Source organism: Furipterus horrens, unplaced genomic scaffold (assembly GCF_987537825.1).
Source record: "Furipterus horrens unplaced genomic scaffold, mFurHor1.1.pri manual_scaffold_1, whole genome shotgun sequence".
Classification (NCBI taxonomy): Eukaryota; Metazoa; Chordata; class Mammalia; order Chiroptera; family Furipteridae; genus Furipterus; species Furipterus horrens.
This window is the reverse complement of record NW_028327171.1, coordinates 107,519,304-107,540,394: the sequence shown is the minus strand read 5'-3', so window position 1 is coordinate 107,540,394 and position 21,091 is coordinate 107,519,304. Positions and strand designations below refer to the sequence as shown.

The following is a 21,091-nucleotide window of genomic DNA, read 5'->3' as shown; positions in this document are numbered from 1 at the left end:
ATTCATTCGATCAGGAAGTTGTCTGTGTGAGACTGCAAGATCCCAGAAAGACAATAACGAGTGAGGGCCCTATCCAGATAAAGGACCAGTAGGCAAGACTGCGTCCTCCTAGGATTCAGGTTTGTGAGGAAACAGAACTGACAAAATAACCTGTGAACTTCTTTGTTTCAGGTGATGCAACTGTGAAAAAGAAGCCTACTCCCAAGACACCTCTGAAAGCAGGTAATTGGCTATAGCAACGTGTGGGGACAAGGGAGTCATCTGCCATGCAGGGTTTTTCCTTTGCCCTGCGAGATGCCCACACCCCCTTCCCTAATTTACACTCTGCATTATTCAGGCTGAACTTTCCACTAGAGCCTCTGCACACCTTGGTCTCCAGCCTTTTCGCTGCCTGCCTTTTCTCCTGCTTCCCCTGCAAGGACAGTGTCACACTACTGATGACTCCCGTCTCTTCTGCAAATTCTGCCTAACCCTCTGCCCCTAAGGAGGTGATCCACGTTGTGCTGTTTCAATGCTCTGCTCTGTATGTCCTTGTTGTATGGAGCTTTGTCTGTTTTCCCTTGGAAGACATTTGGGAACACGAACCATATTGAGCCCCTCAGCCAGGGTGACCTGGAGGTTAAAAGGCAAGGTGCTGTTTAATAAAGGAGTTAGGATGTAGATTCCAAAAGTTGGAGTAGCACACAAATTCTAGAGCAACCAACAAAAGGAGACTTATGCCATGCAAATGGTGTGGGCCACTTCTGAGGAAATCAGAATAAAGAAATGAACAACCCGAGCAGGTCCATTGGTTCACAAGTTTTGAAGCAGCGATTGCTGTCCTCAGTTTTAGAAGGTTCTGGAAGGTGAGAGAGGAACAAGACCAATGTGGACAAATGAGATCAGAATGTCTTACTTTCCCACTTGTCCTCTCCAGCCATGCCCCCTCAGATCATTCAGTTTCCCGAGGACCAAAAGGTGCGTGCAGGAGAGTCTGTGGAGCTGTTTGGTAAAGTGACAGGCACCCAGCCCATCACTTGCACCTGGATGAAGTTCCGAAAGCAGGTCAGTAAAAGAGGAGAGCGGCCTGAGAACAACCCGCACAGCCACTAGGCTGGAAGGGGTGAGAAACGCTCTAACAGAGAAGCATTGCCCTTCATCTCAGGGGCTGCAGAAATGGGGGAGCCCCCACCCACTCATTACCCACCCATCACATCTGAGTTCTTAACATCCCTTTTCTTCTGAATCCACCAGTAATACCTACTTTATAGACTATGTGTATAATCGAGGAACATATGAAGGAAGAAATAGAAAGCACCCTTGGTTCCCACCTGATTTTGTTATCTCAGTCTAGAATTCCACTCAGACTCAGGCAAATGGAACCACTAACTAGAAGACCCTGTAAGCTGGCTGTGATTCTATGCCAGCCCAATGAACCCAGTCGGTGGTAACAGCTTAAACTTACCACATGCTGATGGGATAAAAGTGAGTCTGAGTATTTGGATAGATAAATTCTATGTTAAATAGAATTTTGTCTTGCTGGCCCAGAAATCAAGCTACCATTTATAATCATGGTCCTATGGGAAAATGTTTGACATTCCAAACAACCAGCTTTTAAAGGAACTCGGAGATCCCATACTGGTAACATGTGCCCATAGGCCTGATCAGCAGTGGCCCTGGGACAGGGGGCCGGCACTGGTTCGGAAACTCTACAGAAAGGGTGAATATTTCTTCTGAGTCCTCTGTTGCTCTATTTCCAAACATTCAAGTTGTCCTAAGGCCCAGAAATGGGAGGCTAATATCAGGAAGGAAAGGAGGTTTGGTCTTCAAAGATGAAGAGAGACTGGCCTGTAGCATCCCACAGCATGTTAGCCCTGGACGATGTCTGGGCTGATATCATCTGAACTAAGGTGGAATCTCATCCCTTTTCAGAGACATATAGTCAAGTCTCAGCTCTGTCTCTTTCTGTAGTGATGGAAATGTTCTCTATCTGTTATCCAATATGTAGCCACTAACCACATGTGGCTGTTAAGCACTTGAACTGAGGCACTGAATTTTTAATTTTAAGTAATTAAAAGTTATTATAATAGCTTTTTTGAGATATAATTAACACACATAAATTTCACTCTTTTAAATCCACCCTTTTAAAGTGGTTTTTAGTATACTTACAAGTTTGTGTGACCGTAACAATTATCTAATTCCAGAGTATATTATCAGCGCCCCCCAAAAAACCCCAGACCCATTAACAGTCATTACTTCCCTTCCCCCAAACCCTGGCAACCATTAACCTACTTTTCATCTCTATGGATTTGCCTATTGTGGGCATTTCATATAAATGAAATTCCATAATACATTTTCTTTTGTGTCTGGCAGTTTTTCACTTAGCATAATGTTTTCAGGGCTCATTCATGTTGTAGTATGGATCAGTAGTTCATTCTTTTTTATCTCCAAATAATATTCCATTATTTAGATATACCGCATTTGTTTACCCATTCATTATGTTGATGGACATGTGCGTTGTTTCCACTTAAGTAAAATTTAAAGAGCCACATGCTATATTTTCAATAGCATAGAAGAGGTCAGAACCCATAGGCTGGGCTTTATAAGTTGACTTTGCTCAGATGTGTCCTGAGCGGTGGAGGGAGACTAGGATGCTCGCGCACTCTGATCTAGAGCAGCAACTGCAGAGTCCTTCTCCTCAACCCTGCTCAGCACCCCCATACCTGCCTCAGGTCTGTGCCCCTCAGAAAGGCCTGGCTCTGGATGCAGCAGAGGAGGGGTCTCAGGAGGAAGCCCGGAGTCCAGACAAGCCCAACCCCCTACAGGTCCTGCAGCTGCATCCCTTTGGGAGTGCGGGTGGGACTCAGCTCCCCCTTCCTTTCCTGGCCCAAGTCTCCAGCAGCTGTCCTCTCTCTGCCTGCAGATCCAGGAAAGCGAACACATCAAGGTGGAGAGCAGCGAGAGCGGCAGCAAGCTCACCATCCTGGCGGCGCACCAGGAGCACTGCGGCTGCTACACGCTGCTGGTGGAGAACAAGCTGGGCAGCAGGCAGGCCCAGGTCAACCTGACTGTGGTCGGTGAGTATGGGGAGGGGCTGGCCTGATGTGGGGGAATAGGAAAGGTAGCAAGCCCCCAGGCAGGAGGCTGGGCCTTGGGCCTCATCTCCCAGGTGACCTACTCCTTCGGCACCCATTGTCCCTGCCCACAGCCTCCCGTACTCCCACGTTATTTCCCTCCGCCCGATCTCACACTGTTGCTGTGTTTCATGCATGTTGAAAGCTCCAGACCCTACACACACAACCTCACAGTGGTTTCCTCTTCCTGTGAATTTCCTCCTGGCTTCTCTGTCTTTCTACCCTTTAGAGGCCCTGAGATCCTCCCGGTCATCTGCTGGCACCTGTAACTCCCTTTCCCTCTCTGGTCCACCACTCACCCCCCCAACCCAGTCCCGTTGACATTTTCTCCTTGAATCAGTGCTGCCTTCCGACTTAACTGCTCCTGCACGTGGTTCGGGGGGCATTGCAGGAAGGTCCCATCAACCCACAGACTCAGTCTGGATTCTGACAGACCCAGGCTTGGCCAAGGCATCAGTGCTGGTCAGTGCTCTCTCCCATTCCCAGAGGCAGCTTGCCACCCTCAGGCCTTGGCCTCTCACTTCTCTGAGAACTAGGAGGCCTCAGGCATGACCTTGCTCAGCTTCATGGCCCCACACCTACACATGTCTCCTTCTGTATCTGTCCCTAGGCTGACTTCACCCTTTGATCTGGTGTTTATTGATCTGATCTTTCCTTTGTTTCCTTAAGTCGGGAGTTTTAAGTCTGGAAAGCCAGTGTACCAGGGGTCAGAGAATAGATTTCTCACCTATGAAAGACAGAAGGGACCCTTTTCTTGCTCTTTTTGTCTTTGGTGACTTTGGATGCTTATTTCAATAGTTTTTCCTGTGGAGTCAGGAATGTTGGGTTGGGGTGGGGGGTGGGGATTGGGAGTTTGATGCTAGTGATCCAATCAGTCTGTCTTTATATTAAGACTTGTACCTGCAGTATTGATTTGGTCTCACATCCTCACCCATCAGCAAGCATTGTTTTCCAGTTTTTCTTGGTGTTCTCTCTCATCTGACCCTCCTAGGGGAACTCGAGGGTCCACTCCTTTGAACTACTTTTCTGTGACCAGTGTCCCCTGCCCCTACTGGGCAAGGTCCACTCAGTACCACACACTCCCCTCCCCCATCACCACTGCACAAGCTGAAGTTCTGGCCTTTTATGGTTTAGTTTCTTATTCTCCTCGGCCAGTACTGACAAGGCCATTGGCGTGGCTGCCTGCCAGCTGGCAGGAGCACCACGTTAAATGCCGTCCTGCGAGGGGAGTGGAATGGAGGGGGATAGGCTTTCTGTCTGCCTCCCCCTCATAGGGCTAAGAATAGAATTGCTCAATAAAATGAGGGCTTGCATTGATGCAAACATCAGAGCCGCATTCATTGAAGGCCCATGGATTTAGAATTAGTCCAAAGTAAACCTGGACTAAGGCTAGATTTACCTGTGTGTCTCTACTGGCATCTAGGTATTATCTGCTCAGAGTTGATTAACTAGTTGTAAAATGTAAATGAGATGAGACTGGAATCGTTTGGCTTACTCTGGATGTTTTCAGGCTCTTGGGGAGCATCCATTCACAGGCAAGCTAAATAAGGCTGGTTTAACACAACTTTGGCTTGTTAGCAGTAAACTCTCCTTGTATGTTCTTTAAAGTACCACTTCCTCTTCAGATAGTCTATGACTCCTAATTTATAAATGATAATAAAAATCAGCTTCCCCTCAGTTAGTTTAAAGGAGTGATGTTTAGCTGTTTGAGAGGCTTACAATTACTGGATGTTCAAAGGCGGTGCAGGGATTTGCATAGCTCAGAGGACCTCTCCTCTGCCTGCACCTGTAGCCACAACCTCTGCAGGACTGGGGTGCTGCAGGGTAGAGCAGCCTGCCCACATGAATTCCTTCCTGTGATTCATCCCCTAAGAGAAAAACAGGGCACTTTGCATATCTTTAAAGGAGAAAATCAAAGTAGAAAAAGCCTCAGGTAGCCAGTAGTCCCCAAATACTATCTGAGCCTGGACCTTGCTTGATTTTTAAGGGCAGGAAATTTCCCTTCTGAATGCTTGGCCTGGGTTTAAGCAAGATGTGTTCTTGATCTTATTCTACCTGATAGCCTGGAAGATAACTGGCCCCTGGAGTGAGGATCTCAAGAGTTTTTGGAATCTCCTTTGGGCTCTGCCACAGGCTAGCTGGATATTCTTGTTAAGGAAAGTGCCTAGCCTCCCAGGGGCCGAGGACCGGGGCTCTCCGGATAGAGGACCGTAGAGCTCTTGCAGCCCCCTGCCATTCCATAAAAGATGCAAGTGACTGCTGAAGTGCCCATGAAGGGAGATCTAGGCGGGTTAAGCACAGTCACAGAGCATCTTTGAACACCCAGGCAGGTTGAGCCTGCTAGGACAGTTCCTTAAGTGAAAAGCATGAGCCTTGAGATCCTCAGTTTTCTCAGGAGTGTGAACATTTGCTGAACAGAAAATCTTGGAGCTGGTGCCATCAGAGACCTGTCCCTTGGACTCAGCGTTTCCCATTCTGTTAGGTCTCCAGGGAGCCATGGGAAAATTCCCAGGAACCCTGGAGCTCTGGGCCTTAGACACTGAACCTGCCTCCCTTTTCCAGGTCATCCCTGGGTCTCCCTCCCAGACCCAGTGTGACTGAGCCTTTAGCATGGAGTGCAGACACATCTGTTCTGATGGTTTTCATCCCTGGCTAGTCTGCCTCTGCATGGAGCTCTGCAGGCTGTGGAAAACAGAAAGCATCAGACACAGCCCATGGTCCTGAAGGGCGTGGGGCATACAATCTTAGACCACTTCAGACTTGGGTCTTTTCTGAACTCCTTAATTCAGACTCCTTGAAAGCACTGGAGTTTCACTTGGAATTAAAGCCCCCCTCTCCAAATTTTGCATCTTCTCTTGTACCACAAGGGGTGATTTCCAAGAGGCCTGTCCATAAAGTATCCAGCCATGTAATATGAAAAATAGGGACATTTATTGAAGAAGGTACAAGATACAAGGAACATTGTACATAAGACAATGACACTTCAGTCCCCTTCAAAGTAGGCACCCTGGGACCTCACACAATTTTTCCAATCGCTATCAGCTGCCCCATCATATTTTCCTGAATCTCATTGATGATCTGAAATCTCTTCCCTTAAAAAGGTGGTTTTAGATTTAGGAAAAGCCAGAAGTCACAGGGCACCAAGTCTGGGCTGTAGGGGGTCTGAGTCACCTGGGTGATTTGATGTTTCACTATACAACCCTGCATGAGACGTGATGCTGAGCGGGTGTGTTGTCGTGATAAAGCTCCCAATCACCAGTTGCCCATAGCTGCGGCCTTTTGAGTCACGTGAATAGTTTCCCTGGAGGAATGTTCAAGCTTAACGTAAAATTTTATGCAGATTTGTTGCTCTACTCACTCAGTCATTTTGAAGGTGATGACCACACAGTACATGTGCTAACTCAATTGTGTCTACTCTCCCCACTGACTAGTACAGTGAAGTTGCCATTGTTCACACATGCGCATTCCAGTCCACTCCTTGGCTGCCAGGTTGCATTGATGTCGTGCAAACTGCTTCTATTATATTAACAATAGCTTGACTTTCCCCAGACAGACCTCATATGTCATATGTCAGTTCTCTCTCTTTCAGCCAAGAGACACCTGAACAGGGTAGAGTACAAGTAGTACCTCTTCTGCAGTACACATTTCTCAAACTTTTCTCTTCTTAACCAAAGCAGGGGAGAGGAAATCCATCAGCAGAGGATGCTGCATTCATTATATAAACCCACATGACTCTAAATGTGCTCAATCAGACGTTTTCCAGGCAGCTTTCTTTGGGGGAAGCAGTGTATCTGTCTTTCATCCCTCTCTAGACTTTTGTACTTTTTTAGCTGGATCTTGAGAGGACTTGATCCACTTGCCTCTAAGAGAGTTTAGAGTAATAAACATCTTAGCCAACACCAGAAATATTTCTAAAAAGACCAATATATCTTTCAGAACAAACAGTTTTTCTAGGAGAACATATTTAACAACTAGTGAAAGTGATTCCATTACAGGAGTCCCCCAGAGTGGCTGCAGAAAGTGGCTCTGTCACAATCCCAGGATTACTACCAGGCAAGGTCTAGGCTTGGGTTGCAGGGGATGCACGGTTTCCAGGCAGCATGTCCTTGGCTGGAATGTAGAGGCAGCAGGGCTTGGGGTCAGGAGAGAGACTGGACATGTATATGTATATGTGTATGTATATGTTTACATGCACACAGGCAGAATGATTTCCCCCCATATGTACAGGGTCATCTGTAGAAACTCTTTTGTTTTCCTGCTTTGGGGAGCAGTGGGAGAGTAGAAGTCAAGTACTTTACCTAGGTTTGCTTACTCGATGCTTGCAAAACCTCGAGAAAGGACATACATATTAGCACCATGTTTCCAAGTGAAAAAGACAAACTAGTATTGGAAGTTAAGGAAATCACTGGAGTTCACGTAGCTTATACATTCACATAACATAAAGGCATGGTATTAATTGTTAGTTCAGGGAGCTCTGCATCTCAAACAGCCTTGGGGGGATGAAGGGTTACTAAATACTGACATCTGTAACTAAACCAACCACCTGCAGATACTGAATCTGAGAAATGTGAAAATTTTGTTCAGATGAGCAACTGACAAAATGAGCAAAGCTCAAGAACCTCATTCATGTATTGACAGCCTTGATTTGCCTTGAAGTTGGCAACATTACTGGTTCTTAGCATCACTGGTCTGAACAGGATGGCAGCCAGCCAAAGCGACCACTTCTTGTGTCCTCAGCTCATTTTCCAACCCTTAGAAAGGGATAGTTGTGATTTGCTGCTGTGGTTGGCTTTTGAAACTCTTTACCAGTCCTATAAGGGTAAAAGAGGTAGGGTAGGAGTAACTTCCAAAGTATTATAAAGTCAAATAAATTCCTACAATAATGACATTAATGGCAATTCAACCCAGCCACTTTTCTAAGAACTTCTCATAACCACCTTGTGATCCAGGTCCTATTATTATCCACATTTTACAGACAAGGAAACTGAGGCACAGTAACAAATAGTGAATGGGGTCAGACTGTGTTCAAACCTGGATCAATCTGACTTCAGAGCTGACTGCATATAACACCTCTCAGCAAGGCAGGAGTATCCTAAGTCTCAAAGAAAGTGGAATCTGACCCCTAGTTATGTCACAGGTCACTGGCCTAGGGCCTGAAGGACACACACACACACACACACACACACACACACACACACACACACACATTGAACTCTCTCTCACAAAACATTTTTGATAGGAAGCAGTCCACGCCCTCTGGACAGCTTCCTAGATCTGTTTACACTGAGAAGTATGTTTATGATTGGGACAAAGTACAGGAAATCATGACTTGTGACTTGTAGACTGGAAAACTAGCCAAAAGAGAGAGAGAGAGAGAGAGAGAGAGAGAGAGAGAGAGAGAGAGATTTCTCTGAGAAAATAGGTATTTGTAGGGCTCTCTTGTAGGTAGGTTTGTGAATAGGTAAGACTACGTGAATGAGGAAAACAAAAGTCAGGACCAGGGATATCAGCTTGAGTTCTCTAGGCTTCTCCCTCACAACAGACCTAATTCAAAAACTTCCTTTCTCTGCAATTCTGAAGAGTTGGATGATGTGCTTCTCTATTCCCAGACAAGCCAGACCCTCCAGCCGGCACGCCTTGCGCCTCTGATATTCGGAGCTCCTCACTGACCCTGTCCTGGTATGGCTCCTCATACGATGGGGGCAGTGCCGTACAGTCCTACAGTGTCGAGATCTGGGACTCTATGGACAAGACATGGAAGGAACTAGCCACATGCCGCAGCACCTCGTTTAACGTCCAGGACCTGCTGCCTGACCGAGACTATAAGTTCCGTGTGCGTGCAATCAATGTGTATGGAACCAGCGAGCCAAGCCAGGAGTCTGAACTCACAGCTGTAGGAGAGAAACCTGAGGGTAAGCTGCCTTCACTTCATCACTGGCTTGAAATAAATGTGCATGAACTACCTTGTGTAGGTAGAAACGTGGACTGAGAAAGGCATAAAGAAACTGGGAAGACAGTGATGATGACAGGCAGAGTCTTCTGGGCTCTTGATTTCCAAGGTTGTGATGCGGGCCCATATTTTTAAAAGAAGTATATACGACCTTTCAAAACCCATTGAACTGGCAATTTTGGCACACTGCCACCAGGGCGTGATGGTGTGTTCAATAGGAGCATAGTTGGGAAGGCAGGCGCTCCCTCCTCTTGCACTCAAATTTGAGTGTCTACTTGAAGTCAGATTCTTGGGACACAAAGGTAAGACAAGGAGCTTAAAATCTAAATAGGGGGACAGCTGTGTACACAGCTAACTATAGAGAGAAGGGCTATATCCTATTCTAGCGGTATAAAAATTGCAAAGGAGACACAGCAGAAAGCATGAATAATTTTGCCATAGAAGTTGAGGAAAGCTTCCTGGGGAAGGTTACACTCACACTGAGTCTTAGAATGAGCTTCTGAGACAGAGAAGATAAACAGAGGCATGTCTGACAGGGAAACAGCATGAGCAAAAGTATACAGGGATGGCAATGCGTGGCATTGGGAACAGCTTGGGTGTGGCTAGGGCGTAGAGTGAGTTAGAACAAGAGGAAGCAACATTGAGCGGGCAGTTTAGGTCAAATGGTAAAGTTCATCATGGATCTTCAGTCAGGGGACTGACATGTTTGGATCTGTATTTTTTTTTTCATGCCACCTAATATTGATTTCAAGTAGCATACAGACTCTAGCAGTGGACAGAGTCATGTGTTCCTAAGACTTTTAAAATGTCACCTTTTTCTGAGATGTGATTTTTAAAAAATCTTTTGCTATGTACAGCACGATAATTTGACATCTGTACACACTACAAAGTGATCACCCCCACAAGTCTAGTTTTTTAGAAAGAGGAAGAGCAGAGCTTTGCTACTCAAAGTGTGCTCTAGACCAGCAGTCTTGGGGTCCTGGGAGCTTGTTGGACATGAAGGCTCTCAGAACCCTTCTCCTTTCATCTCTTCTGAGCCTCCATCATCCACCCCCACCCATCCCCCACCCCCCCTGGATTTGGGTGCATATGAAAGTTGGACTGGAGGAAGGGATATCAGAGTTAGTGAGACTCCAGTTGGTTCTTGGTGGTGTAGTCCAGGAGGGGGAATGGTAGGGTATAAACTAAAGCCTCAGGAGGTAGGATTGACCATTTTTGATGACTTTTTGGTAGAGTTGAGGGAAAACATTAGAAGAGTTTAAGGCAACTCCCAGTTCCTGGCTTGGGTAACTAAACACAGACTTAAGAGCCATTTAGAAGTTCATCATTATGAGTCATGGTGGCAAACATATATTAAGCACTTGCTATATGCTAACAATATGTTAAGCATTTTACATGAATTGTTTCATACATCTAACTCAGTGAAGCAGATACGGTCATGACCTCCCTTTTACAGGTGGGAAATGAGGTGTAGAGGGGTGAAGCTACTTGCCAAGGTCATAGAGCTTGTAAATAGGGAGCTGAAGTTTGAACTCAAAGCTGACTGACCCAGAGCCTGTGCTTCTTTGATTAAACTGATGGAGGAGGCCAGGTGCCTCCCAGTAATTTGGAGGCTAGAGAGCAGACAGTCTAGGAGAGTGGGGAGAAGGCAGGTGAGTGGGGGTGCAGGGAGAGGCAACCGAATTGCAGTCTGCAAGTTTTTAGCATGTTTCTTCAAGAGGAGGACTCCCTGCCTCTTGGGAAGGGGCCAGGAAAAAGGATAACATGGCACTGAGAAGACGTTCGTTAGCTGGAAAGGGAAGCCTTAACAAGGAGAGACTGTAGGATCCCTGATGACCCCAACGCAGAGGACCAGCGGCCACCTGAGATGCGGTGCAGAGCGGCTCCTAGAGGCCAGTACTGCAGCTTCCAGGCCTGCAGGACATCCACAGGGAAGGGTGGCTGGGGCCTCCTGGCTCTGGGTAGGTGGCGTCTCCCTCCTTCCTTGCAGCCAGCTAACCCCTCTCTGTGGTCCTCAGACTCCTCCTGGGGCCCCTCCTGGCTGGGAGCAGACTAAAGGAAATGTTGAAATTGCCTACAATCCAGAGGATAGGCAATCCAGGACTTCCAGACTGGAAGCTGTTCCCACCCCCAGGCCCAGATGGATTATTGGGGGGAATCGAGGGAGGGCAGAACAGTGGGCCAGTCTTAGGCCTGAGGGTCAGAGGATCGAGGGCGGGTGGGAAGGTGCCGTACAGGGTGAGGGTTCCAAGTGAACCCCTCTGTTGACTGCTCAGATGCTCAACAGTTATAACCTGGGTAGGTCATCGCTTGCTACTTCAAAAGGGAAATGGCTCTCAGAGAAGTGGGGTGCCCGTGTGCACACGTATGTGCGTGTGAAAGGGAGAGATGGGACAGGTGGTTATGATAGGTCATTCTGTGGAGCCAGTGGGGTGTTGGTCATCAAAAAGGCAGTGCCAGTTACCCCTCCCTCACTAAGCCCCACTCATGCTGGCTCACCCCTTCCCCACTGCCACCACTGCTGCACCTGCCTCTGCCTTTACAGCTTCAGTTCTCTGCTTCATCCTGACCTCTCAGTTCCACCCCTGCTGGCACCCAGGCCTCACTTGGCATTCTCTCACCCGGTGTGGCCTCCCCCCTTCCTTGTTCCAAGTGCTGCTGCCGGACCCTGGGGTTATGATGGAGGACAAAGCTTAGGGGCCCCACCGCATTTCAGTGGCTTCCTTATGCCAGAGCTATTTCTCTGACTAGGATCCCCAATTCAACAGCTCCCCTCCTGTCTTCCCAAAGCTGAGTAAACAGAGTCCCTGCCTTTACACCGCTGCCCTGTCCTGTCCCATCCAGGTCTAGATCTCCATTCCCACCCTGACTCTTCAGTCACTCTGTCCCTGCTCCTGATGCTAATTTGTTCTGTCATGCAATAGTTGTTAACAAACAGCTATGAACAAGGCTTCTTGAAGCGTTGGGACTTCCTTGCAATGCTGGGGGCAGTTAGAGATGCAGAGCCTGAGAGGCCCGAGAACCCTGTCCTAGCCTACAGCCGTGCAGGCCACAGAGGCCCTCCCTGGCTATGGGGTGCCCTCTAGTGACTGATGGGTGGAAAATAGCCCTCAACCTCCACGTGGCCGCTCTCTGTCCAGGGCTGTGGAGACAAGTGCCTTGTGAGGAGCTTGAGTGCTCATCTGTCCTCTCTCAAGTCCCTCCCCAGGGCAGTGAGGCTCATTCGTCTGCAGAAACATCTGAGAACCATCATTCAAATAGTCCTTCCACTTAGCTCTTGGATGTCATTGCTCTCTCTGAAAAGATTTTCTAACTGTTTTATTGAAGTCCCGCCTACTGCAATATAGCTCCTTCCTTAGTAGAGAGATGGAAACAAAGTGGTCACCTTGAGGAGGTTGGCTAATGGGACTGTGTCTTTCCCCAGCTCCTCCCCTGCTGCTCACCTGTGGCCATTTCCCCAGATAGAACCGCAGCAGAACGGGAAGGAAAAGGGGGAAGGGAGCCGTCTCAGCCCGGACCCTTGGTCTGAGGACCACACAGAGGGAAGACTGCACTATAACAGTGAGCCAGAGAGGGGGGCATGGATTCCCTGAGAAGGATCTAGGTCCCCACAATTAGAGTATCAGCAAAGCATTCTGCATCTTGATTGCTAAGGAGAGAGGCAGGAGGGGAGGAGCAGGTTCGGTGTTTGTGGTGAGGGTAAGAGGCTGACTCTTCGGTTTCTAACTGGTGTCAGAGCGATTGGCAGCAGTCAGGTCTCCAGCTACATGCCCTACGCCGGGCTCACTGCGAGGTCCCCCCAAGGCGACAGGTCACTGGAAAGCCCCTAGAGGCTCACAGCACTGTGGCTCCCCCTTCACTGGGAAGGTGTAGACGGTTCCTCTGAAAGATGCCAGGCCAAAAAAAGCCTGTTTTCTTTTCTCTCTCATCCTGCTGCTCATTCTACGCCAGCACGTGTGTATGGAACAGAGAGACAAGGTGTGCCTCAGCAGGTCACACCCCTGTCTCAGGTAGGGGTCAGGACAATGGGCCTCCCTAACTGTGAAATGTTATTACTTTTCTTTTGTGTCTAAGACCCAGTCCAGTGACTGGCATCCACAGGTGCTTGATGAATGATTGCTGAATTGATTTGAATCTCTTACTGCCCTTGAAGTCCTATTCGAAATTACCATTGTTGAACCTACTTTTTGTCCTTTTGTTACCTCTTGAAATATGAGTTCCATATGCCTGCAGCCTTCCTCCAACTGAGGTATGACACTAAATTGTTCTCTCGAGTCACAGTATTCATGAGTTCATAAAAGTCTGTAACCCTAATCTCACCCTTGGCAATTGTGATTTTTTAAAAATCATGTCTGCTTTGGAGTTCTTTCCCAACCAGATTGGCTAATCTTTTCTGATCATCCTCGCACAGTAGCTCTTCCTTTCAATGTCCCTCCATACCTCCTCCTGCTCCATCTTGACTTTCCAAGTGCCAACAGCCAAAGTTCCAAAAGCAGAAGACCCCAGGCTCTGCCTGTGGCAGAGGAATAACACCTGCCTGTGGCCAGTGCACGCTTCCCCCGGGACAGCATGCTGCTGCCCACGGCAGTAGTTCACTAATCTCAGAGTCCTGTCTTTCTTTTCTTTTAAATTTTTTTCACAGCATTTTCCTTTCTGGGACAAAATATTCCTCCGAATCCTTCTCACGTTAATTTTTTTTAACTATACTTCATCAACAGCATTTTAAGCACTCTAAACAAATCATAGGCTCTCTTGCTCCTGGTCATATGGTTATAAACTCCCTCAAATTTCTGTTTCTCAGCAAGGGTTACTTATATTGTATAAAGAACCATGTTACTTGTTTTCTCACTGTTTGTTTGGGGTTCAGTAATTTGTTCTGCCAGCTTAGTAGAGAGGCTCACTGTCTATGTGAGCTGCACCTTCCCCCCTACCCACACCTCCGTCACAAATGTGCAAGTTGTGGAGCGCACAGAGCTCAGTACCTTCACACACAACTCCTTCTGGCTGCACAGCATCTGACCAACCGCTCCGCGCCGTCTACTCTTGTCTCCCTCCTGGGACGTCATCCATGCGCTGTGTGCTTCCTTTCCTCGTCTTGCTCTGCGGGGAGCTTCAGCAAATCACACCCTTTCCCCAAATCTTAGTCACACACATGCGCACACACATCTGCACCTTTTCACTCCGTGTACTCCCTTGTCTAACTTCTCTCAAATCTTTGTCCGTCTCCCAGGAACCTCCCTGGGCTCCCCTGCCAGCCAGAACACAGCCCACATCACAGCCAAGGGACACAAAGCACATTAGAAAGCATGGCATCTCGAGCTAGTCAGGGACCCCAGAACTCACCTAAAAATATAATCCCTTCCTTTTACACATGAGGAACTAGAGGGAGGCCCAGAAAGGGAAAGGCACTTAGATGAGGTCAAGAAGCCAAAGCGGCCCCAAAGGCACACCTGTGCCAAGGCAAAGGCAAGCCTGGAGTGCGCATGTGTTCTGCTGGACACCTGTGTGTCTCCTCACACCCCCTCATTCAGTCCTGACACGTCCCCATTACAGCCAGTCCGGGCCGCTCCTGTCCCTCCTCGCCACACCTCCCCAGCCCCTGCCAGTTTCATTGTGTGATGTCACCCGCCTCCTCGTTGTGTTCTGTCATTTCCGTTAAATCACACCTCAAGGACTACTTCTTCTCAAAACAATTGCTCTGACTTTATAAGTGACCTGTTTTGTGTCACCTTCTTCCACTGTGTACTGTGGTATCATGTGCTTGACTGTATAACACTTGTCATGGATATTTCAAGTAAATGAGGTTTTGCCTCTCCGAGTAAGTTGTAAGTTCCAAGAAAGAGGGAGATATTATACCTCTGTGTATTTTGTTTTGTATGCCCACAGTAAATGGCCCGATATTTGGTAAAAAAAAGTTCGGTAAATGGATAAATCGTTTTGACATGAGTAGCAATCGTAAGTTACTGAATTTCAAAGCAGAGCAGAATGAGACTGTCACGATTGTGTGTAGGTTCTTAAAGTCAGAGGGACTAGCAGAAATGTGAAGAAGGGTGTGTCTAGGGACCATGAGGGTAGAGAGGAAGGGGTGGAGGTGGGAGCTGGAGGGTGGGGGCTGGTGGGGTGAGGAGGACTAAGGCCCTGTTGCAGTGTGAACTGACTGACCACAGAACGATGTCCAGGGCTCTGGGCTTGGTGGTCTTGTGCCTGGGACTCTGAAGCCTGACAGGCCCCAGCAGGTTGGCTCTCAGTGGGCTTTCAGTACTAATCACCCATTCCTCTCTCGGTCCCTCCCGTCTACCCCCAGAGCCCAAGGAGGAGGTGGAGGTGTCAGATGACGGTGAGTGCAGCGGTCCCCCTGCCCTCAGGTGGGCTCTAGGGTGGGCTCTATGGGTGGGAGGAGGTGAGCAGAGGATCTGATGGCTCACACCCACCCTGACCCCCACCCTGCAGACGAGAAGGAGCCTGAAGTTGAATACCGGACAGTGACAGTCAATACCGAACAGAAGGTGTCTGACTTCTACGACATCGAAGAGAGACTAGGATCGTAAGTGGAGTGGGAAGCACCCTTCGGTTCCCGGTGTGAGGGTGTGGCACAGTCCCACAGCTGGATTCCAAGTCTTGTCTTCCTGTTCCCTCTTGGGTTTTGCCAACTCCGCAGACTGAATGACATTCCTGCAGAATCAGGGGGGCTTGACCCTGTCGGCACTCCCCAGAAGCGTCAGCCACCCCACACTCTTGCAGGAGCTGCTTGCGTGGTTCTGCACTGGCCCAGCTCTGTGGAAGGCCTGGGCAAGCCCTTCCTGGAGCGGGTCTGCATGGGACTGTCTGTAGGATCCCACCATCTGATCCACAGGAGGCAGTCAAGCCTGATCAGAGCCCACTTCAGCAATTCCAGTGTTAGTTCTTTAGTAAAACGCACCCCTTGAAATGCACAGCAGCCCATCATGACTCACTTTATGAACTTGACCAACACTCTTTGCTCTGAAGCCTCCTCCCTGGGGCCCTCGTCGCAGCCATGCTATCCCCTCCAGCAGCAACACCCCAAGCTGCCTGTCTCCTGCCGACACTATTCCTGGAGGGGCACGGGAGGTGGAAGGAAAAGGAGTGGGGCTCAGCTTTTATTCTCAACGTCATAGCAGTGTCTGCGAGGGGCCTGCCCATCAGTGGAAGTTGTATCCGAGGACCAGCCCAGCCCCCTGCCCCACAGTGGGCAGCAGGGCTCTTCTGGGCTATCCCCTGGGGACAATACTGAAGGGCGGAGTGGAAGGAAGGTGGCTGCTCAGGGAAGACTTTCTCAACCCAGCTCCATGGGTCCCTCTGTGGGGCAGAGGAGAGAAGTCCTTCAGCCGGGCTTGAGGCCTCGTCAGGGCGCGACATCCTGAAAGAGCAGCAAGACTGGCCAGTGTCCGGGGGGGATGCGGGGCCGGGCACAGGCTAAGGTTGACAAGTGATAAAGAGAGAGTAGGTTTGCAGTATTAGAAACGCACTTCATAGATCTAGAGCAGGGCTGGCAAGCTGATTCTATAAAGGGCCAAATAATGGATATTTTAGGCTTTACAGACCATATAGTCTATGTTGCAGCTACTCCTTCTCATGTTCAGGCACAAAAGCAACCATAGGCAATATGCACACAGATGGGCATGACTGTGTTCCAGTAAAACTTTATAAAAACAGGTGGGCCAGGTTTGTCCCACAGGCCATAGTCTGCCGACCCCCATTTGGTGGAAAGCTTGGCTAAGTTCGCCTTTTCTCTCCTCTCATTTGCAGTGGGAAATTTGGACAGGTCTTTCGACTTGTAGAAAAGAAAACTAGAAAAGTCTGGGCAGGAAAATTCTTCAAGGCATATTCAGCAAAAGAGAAAGAGAATATTCGTGAGGAGATCAGCATCATGAACTGCCTCCATCACCCTAAGCTGGTCCAGTGTGTGGATGCCTTTGAAGAAAAGGCCAACATCGTCATGGTCCTGGAGATGTGAGTAGCCTACTGCCCAGCAGCCCAGGAGCCGTGGGCCTGGGAGCCCCCCATGTGCCTCCCCGACTGCCCCACCCCAGCCCCTCTGCTGCAAGCAGGGGAGTGATATGCGAGACACTCACCAGCCCGTATGGTCGGGTGCTGACCACTCAGAACAGCTGTGTGCACAGCGCTGGGCCTGACCCACTGACCACATGCCCCCTCCCTGCTCATTTCCGCAACAAACAGGCAGATCTTTGAGGACCCATGCCTGCGTTTCACCTTCACCTCCCTGTGGAAGGGCTCCTTGGTTTCATTCAGGGGCATTCTGGTCTGGAGGTGACTTTAGAGTAGAACAGGGGACAGAACAGCTTCCTGACCAGGCCTGGAGCTCAGAATGCAGGAGTGTAGCCCCTGCTCCGTCCCCTTGCTGTGCCTTGCGTGCCCCGCTCACGCTTGTTTGCACTTCCTCAACTCCTCACTCACCAAACAATAGCACTTCTGTGCTGGGTTGTACGTGGGGAGGGGGTGCATCAGATGACCTCCAGCCAAGGCTTTCCTGTTCCAGTCTTTTCTCTAGTCCCAGTCCCTCATTCTCACCTCTGAGCAGCTGGCTTGCACACACACACACACACACACACACACACACACATGCACACACTTAAAATCGCACACACACCAATGCACATACTGGTATCAGTAAGCCAGATGTCCTTCACAGTGTTTGTATTTTTAAGCATTTCTTTTCCTTTTTCTAATTTGACTGTTTCTAATATATGATACTATCACATCAAAAACTGTAAGAACATATGCAATGAAAAATCCCACTTCCACCCCTGTCCCCATCTACCCTGTTCCTTACCCCCCCTCACCAAGAACCAATTTTATTGGTTCTATCTGTATCTTTCCAATTTCTTTATGAAAATACAAGTGTATAGAATATATATTCGTATTTTTTCACCTTTTAACACAAAGGTAACTTGTACTCATGATTCTATACTTCTTTTCGTTCAACAATTTCTCTTGGAGATAACCCTGCATCAGCAGCCGGTGAGCTTGCCCACTCTCCCTGCTCCATGTGATGTCACACATGCATGTACCACAGCTTATTGTCGTCCTTCGCCAGGAGAATGGATGGTGTCCAGGCTTTTGCTTTTACAAGCAAGCAGTTTTCACTCGTGCTTGTGTGCCTCTGTACAAGTTCCCAGAGGTGTGGCAGTGCTGGGTCAATGTGCCCTGGAAATTTTGAGAGAGATTGTGCAATTGCATACAGCATCCTTGAGTTGCTCCTCCCCAGCTTCAGGGCCTTCAGTTCTTTGGCAGGGGTGCTGGCAACATCTGTACTTCCCTTCCCAGGCAAAGCGGGGGCAGGGAGGCGCCCTAAGCTTGGGGTGTGAATCCATCCCCTCATTCTGAAAACATTTTGGTGTGTTCCTTTCAGTTTATGTTCCTCAGGAAGGCGTAGTAGTTAACAGAACAGACTTGAGTCCGATAAATCTCACCTCAGCCCCAACTCTGCCTCTCACTTGTTGTGCGACCTCGAATAAATTATTCAATTAGGCCAACACTTAGTTTTGTTATCTGTAAAAGAAGGCTATAAACTGCTCCATGAATAATGTGGGGATTCAGTGGAATAACGTACAGTGGGCTCAGTGCTCTGTAATTGAGTTCTTAACAGTATGACCATTGACTTTTTCTGTAACCTGGTCTTTTTTCAAATGAAAATTATTTTGTGAACATTTTAACACCCTACTAGGTTCTATCTAGGTTTTATTGCTGTTTAGCAGTGATTCTGTGATTATTAAATCCTTCTAGTAGGAGAGATATTTGGATTAGACTCCTATTTGGTTCTAAAATTCTGGGGAACTGTAAAAGATTCAAAGAAAGTCTTTATTCATTTCTTCAACTCTGTTTTCAGCCCCAAACTCAAACTTACATCTCCACTTCAGGATAAGATTAAGACAAGTCTGTGGCCTCACCCTCACCATAGCTCCATGGGCTGCAGCTTCTCACATTTATTCTAGAACAGGTTGCTTGGTGCAGGCAGTGTGGACATGTGGGGGCATGTGAATAAATGTCTTATCTTAAGAAGTTAAACCATGAGCAAGTTCACGAGGGCATGCAGGGATGGGGGAAGGAGGCAGCCCAGCCTGGGTAAGGCCGGGCAGCAGCCCCTGTGGGCAGAATACCATACTTAGCTTGGAATCGCGAGTTGGCAAGCTGGATGGAAAATGTTAGGAGAAAATGTAAGAAGGCTTCTGTGGTCTGGGTTTCATCCCTCTACCCCACGCCTCCCCCCAAGGACAGGAGCAAGTCTTCCAAGCACAGATGCCAGAGGATTCGCCTGCACTTGGGGTAAGAGCTGGCCCCCGGGTGGGCATTCAACCCAAGAAAAGGGAGCAGATTCGTACTTGATCTGTACGTCCCTTCCAGCTGAAACAGACTTGGCCTCTGAGAGCACAGCGGTTGGAGTTCAGTAGTACAATGTGCTACTCCCCTTGTTTGATGGAGAAACTGGGATTAAGAGAAGGACAGTGCCTGATAAGAAAGTAGGGGAAATATGTATTCCAGGGTCCAAGCCCTCAGTTCAGCCGCTTCAGATGCAGTGAGAAGTCAGAATCAGTGTCTTCAGCCTTGCTGACTTCTGTAGCAGGACAAGCCTGCATCACTGGAGCAGTGTTGCTCTGAGACTGCAGTTCCTCCAGGCTTCTGGCCTGCAGTCTGGGCTTGTCCTTTGGAGAGTACTTGGGACATTCCAAGTACTGGTGGGCCCCTGAGCACTGGAGCAGATGTACAGCTTAGGCTCAGTCACCTACAGCCCATCTCACCTTGGTGCCACCATTGGCAAAATGTATCAAAGGACATCCAGCTGCCTCCTTGAGATAAGGAGTTAGAGGGTCAGTTTCCTGAAGTGCCATTCATTCTAGCTGTCAGTGAAGGCTGGTGAGGTCTACAGTTTGGGGGATAAATTTGATCCCTTGGGAGTAAGTAGTAGGTATGCATTCATTTATTCATTCACTTACTCACTGTTAATTTAGAAGCACACATTTCTTCTGACCCAGTCTTGGCCTTGGCACTCTCCCACCTCTGTGGGTGGTGGCTTCTTTCCAGACAATACTTTCCACCCATAGTCTTGGGTGTTTTGAATAGAAACCTACAGAACCATTAATCCTATTTTTGTAGCCCCTTTCATCCTAGAAAATGGAACACAGGGGTAGTTTTCAAAATATAAAAATATATTTGAATAGGTTTGGACCTATTTGAACATCTGTTGAATAGGCTGCCTCTAGAACTGCAGCAGTAATTATCTCCATGACTTTGAGTTCTCCCACTCATTGCCTCAGCTGTTCCCAAGGGCACTGCTTTTTCTGAGTATCTTACATTTAAAAGCAAACATTTTGGGGCACCTTGTCTGTGCCAGACATCTCCAGGCATAAATAAGTTTCTAAATATGAGCCAGACCTTTTTCAGACATGTTCACAAACAACTTTAAGGAAAGGCAGACTTGATACAAAAAAAGTTCAGAGGCAAGGCTATGGAAACTAGGGAGGAAAAGATCATTTCACTTGGGACAATTGGGTGTGACTTATCAAGAGGATGTGAATTTCAGTTCACCTCTCAGAGGTGGTAATTGAGTAAGCCAGTGTTTCCCAAACTTGTCTGTCTGATAATAAGAATGAGCTGGGGTAATTATTTAAAACGTGGATCTTCAGGCCCCTTCCAAGGGGTGGAGCTTGGGAGCCTGTATCATTAACAAAAGCTCCTACTGGTTCTTTAATAAATAAATAAACAAATAAATAGATAAATAGATAAATAAGAAGGAGGAAAAGCAGAAGGAGGAAGAAGTTGATGACAGAGGAACATACTTAAAAGAATAAAATGGAAATAAATATATACATATTAATAATCACTTTAAATGTAAATGGCTTAAATGCTCCAATTAAATGACATAGGGTATGATGTGTATCTATTGCCACTGAATTGTACACTTAAAAATGCTTAAAGGGGCAAATTGCATGCCATGTATATTTTACCACCATAAAAATATTTTTTAAAACTCATTGAGGCTTTTTGATCA

At 47.9% G+C, this 21,091-nt stretch overlaps 1 protein-coding gene across 1 annotated transcript in view; it reads left to right on the top strand.

Moving 5' to 3' along the window:
- Positions 1 to 21,091, top strand: part of MYLK (myosin light chain kinase) — a 186,335-nt gene that overhangs the window by 128,642 nt on the left and 36,602 nt on the right. Inside the window, exons 19-25 of the mRNA XM_090277598.1 lie at positions 172 to 222; positions 917 to 1,044; positions 2,903 to 3,056; positions 8,723 to 9,025; positions 15,368 to 15,400; positions 15,514 to 15,607; positions 16,831 to 17,034. Of these exons, the coding sequence (XP_090133724.1) occupies positions 172 to 222; positions 917 to 1,044; positions 2,903 to 3,056; positions 8,723 to 9,025; positions 15,368 to 15,400; positions 15,514 to 15,607; positions 16,831 to 17,034 (967 nt within the window). The remainder of the gene's footprint in view (positions 1 to 171; positions 223 to 916; positions 1,045 to 2,902; positions 3,057 to 8,722; positions 9,026 to 15,367; positions 15,401 to 15,513; positions 15,608 to 16,830; positions 17,035 to 21,091) is intronic.